This window comes from Entamoeba dispar, genomic scaffold (assembly GCF_000209125.1).
Source record: "Entamoeba dispar SAW760 scf_1105229457787 genomic scaffold, whole genome shotgun sequence".
Lineage (NCBI taxonomy): Eukaryota > Evosea > Mastigamoebida > Endamoebidae > Entamoeba > Entamoeba dispar.
Window position 1 is genome coordinate 1 of NW_001852867.1, and position 1759 is coordinate 1759.

General features: G+C 20.8%; 1 protein-coding gene across 1 annotated transcript, besides 4 other annotated features; it reads right to left on the reverse strand.

Annotated features, from left to right (window-relative positions):
• Positions 1 to 139: a microsatellite.
• Positions 140 to 204: 65 nt separating this feature from the next.
• EDI_304960 (uncharacterized protein) lies at positions 205 to 1269 on the reverse strand (the record flags this gene model as incomplete). The annotated part of the gene is made up of 1 exon (XM_001733758.1): positions 205 to 1269. The coding sequence occupies one exon, from the start codon at positions 1267 to 1269 to the stop codon at positions 205 to 207; it is 1065 nt and encodes a 354-aa protein (XP_001733810.1).
• Positions 1240 to 1369: a microsatellite.
• A 23-nt stretch (positions 1370 to 1392) lies between these two features.
• Positions 1393 to 1484: a sequence feature (AT_rich).
• Positions 1485 to 1491: 7 nt separating this feature from the next.
• Positions 1492 to 1759: part of a repeat region that runs on past the window's edge.

Sequence of the window (1759 nt, forward strand, 5' to 3'; positions counted from 1 at the left end):
AAGATTAAAAATAAATAAAGAATAAAAAAAGAATTATAAAACAAATATAAAGAATGATATATCAATTAATAAAAAAGAAAAGAATAATATCAAAAAGAATAAACAAGAAAAGAATAATAATAATATAAATGATAATCAATTATAATTTATTTCAACTTCAATTTATATTGTATTTCATTTATTGTATTTTTATTTCATTCATCACTATTCAAAACAATTTCTTGGTATTGTTTTATTTTTCTTTAATTCTTCTTCACAGTCACACTCATAAAAACAACAATCTCCAAATGATGTAATTGATGATGGTATATTAATTGATGTTAATGATGAACATCCATAAAAACAATAATTTCCTATTTCATTAATTGATGATGGTATATTAATTGATTTTAATGATGAACAATAACTAAAACACCAATTTCCTATTTCATTAATTGATAATGGTATATTAATTGATGTTAATGATGAACATCCATAAAAACATTCATCTCCTATTTTACTAACAGATGATGGTATATTAATTGATGTTAATGATGAACATTCAAAAAAACAATCATCTCCTATTTTAGTAACAGATGATGGAATATTAATTGATGTTAATGATAAACATTCTTTAAAACAATAATTACCTATTTTAGTAATTGATGATGGTATATTAAATTCATTAATATCTTTCTTGAAAATATTCTTTCCATTGATTATTTCTAGATTATCTGGTATTTCAATACTAACTAACACTGGTTCATTCATAAATATTCTTTTTTCACTAATAAATTGTAAATTATCTATATTAATTGATGTTAATGATGAACATTCTTTAAAACACCAATGTCCTATTTTAGTAATTGATGATGGTATATTAATTGTTGTTAATGAATAACATTCTCTAAAACATTCAATTCCAAGTGATTTAACTTCTAATGGTATTGTAGTTCCATATTTTTCTCTATCATATTCTGTATATTCTATATTTTTACAGATATTTCCTTGTTTTTTTTCTTGTAAATATCTTGAATAATCTACTTTATACCATATTACATATTTAAATATTCTTCCATCATTAAATTCTTCATCACTATAATTATAAATATGAAATGTTTCAATGTTAGTAAATAATTTTCTTGAATATTTATTTAATGGAATTGGATTAAAATGAAATCGTTCAATATTTCCTTGAAATCTTTTAACTCCAATTTCTAAATTAATAAAATCTTTAATATCATTAAAATACATTGATACTATCATTATTTCATTATATCCTAATTTCATTATTGATTTATTTTTTATTTATTAGTTGTTTTTATTAGTTCTTTTATTTTTATATTTTAATTTCTTCTTTTTTATTCTTTATCATCATTCTATTTTTATTAATTGATGTTTGTTATGAAAAACAATAAATAATAACAAATAAAATAAAATGTTATTTATTTTTATTTTTAATAAATTATAATTATTAAATATTTCATTTTATTTTATATTTTATTCATTATTCAGGTGATATTAAATAAGGAACATTGGAAAATAAAACAAATCACCTCGTGGAATGAAAGATACAGGAATTATGATAGTGTCATCATCACAATGGATGAACTAAATTTAAGCCTGATGAAAATAAGTAATTGGAAAGCACCAGGTATTGACACTATATATGGGTATTATTGGAAGAGAATGTCATCATCAAGAGAGTCCATTCTTAATATCTTCAATGAATGGTTAAACTTCCCAGAAAACATCCCTCTAGACATGGTAAGTGGAAGAA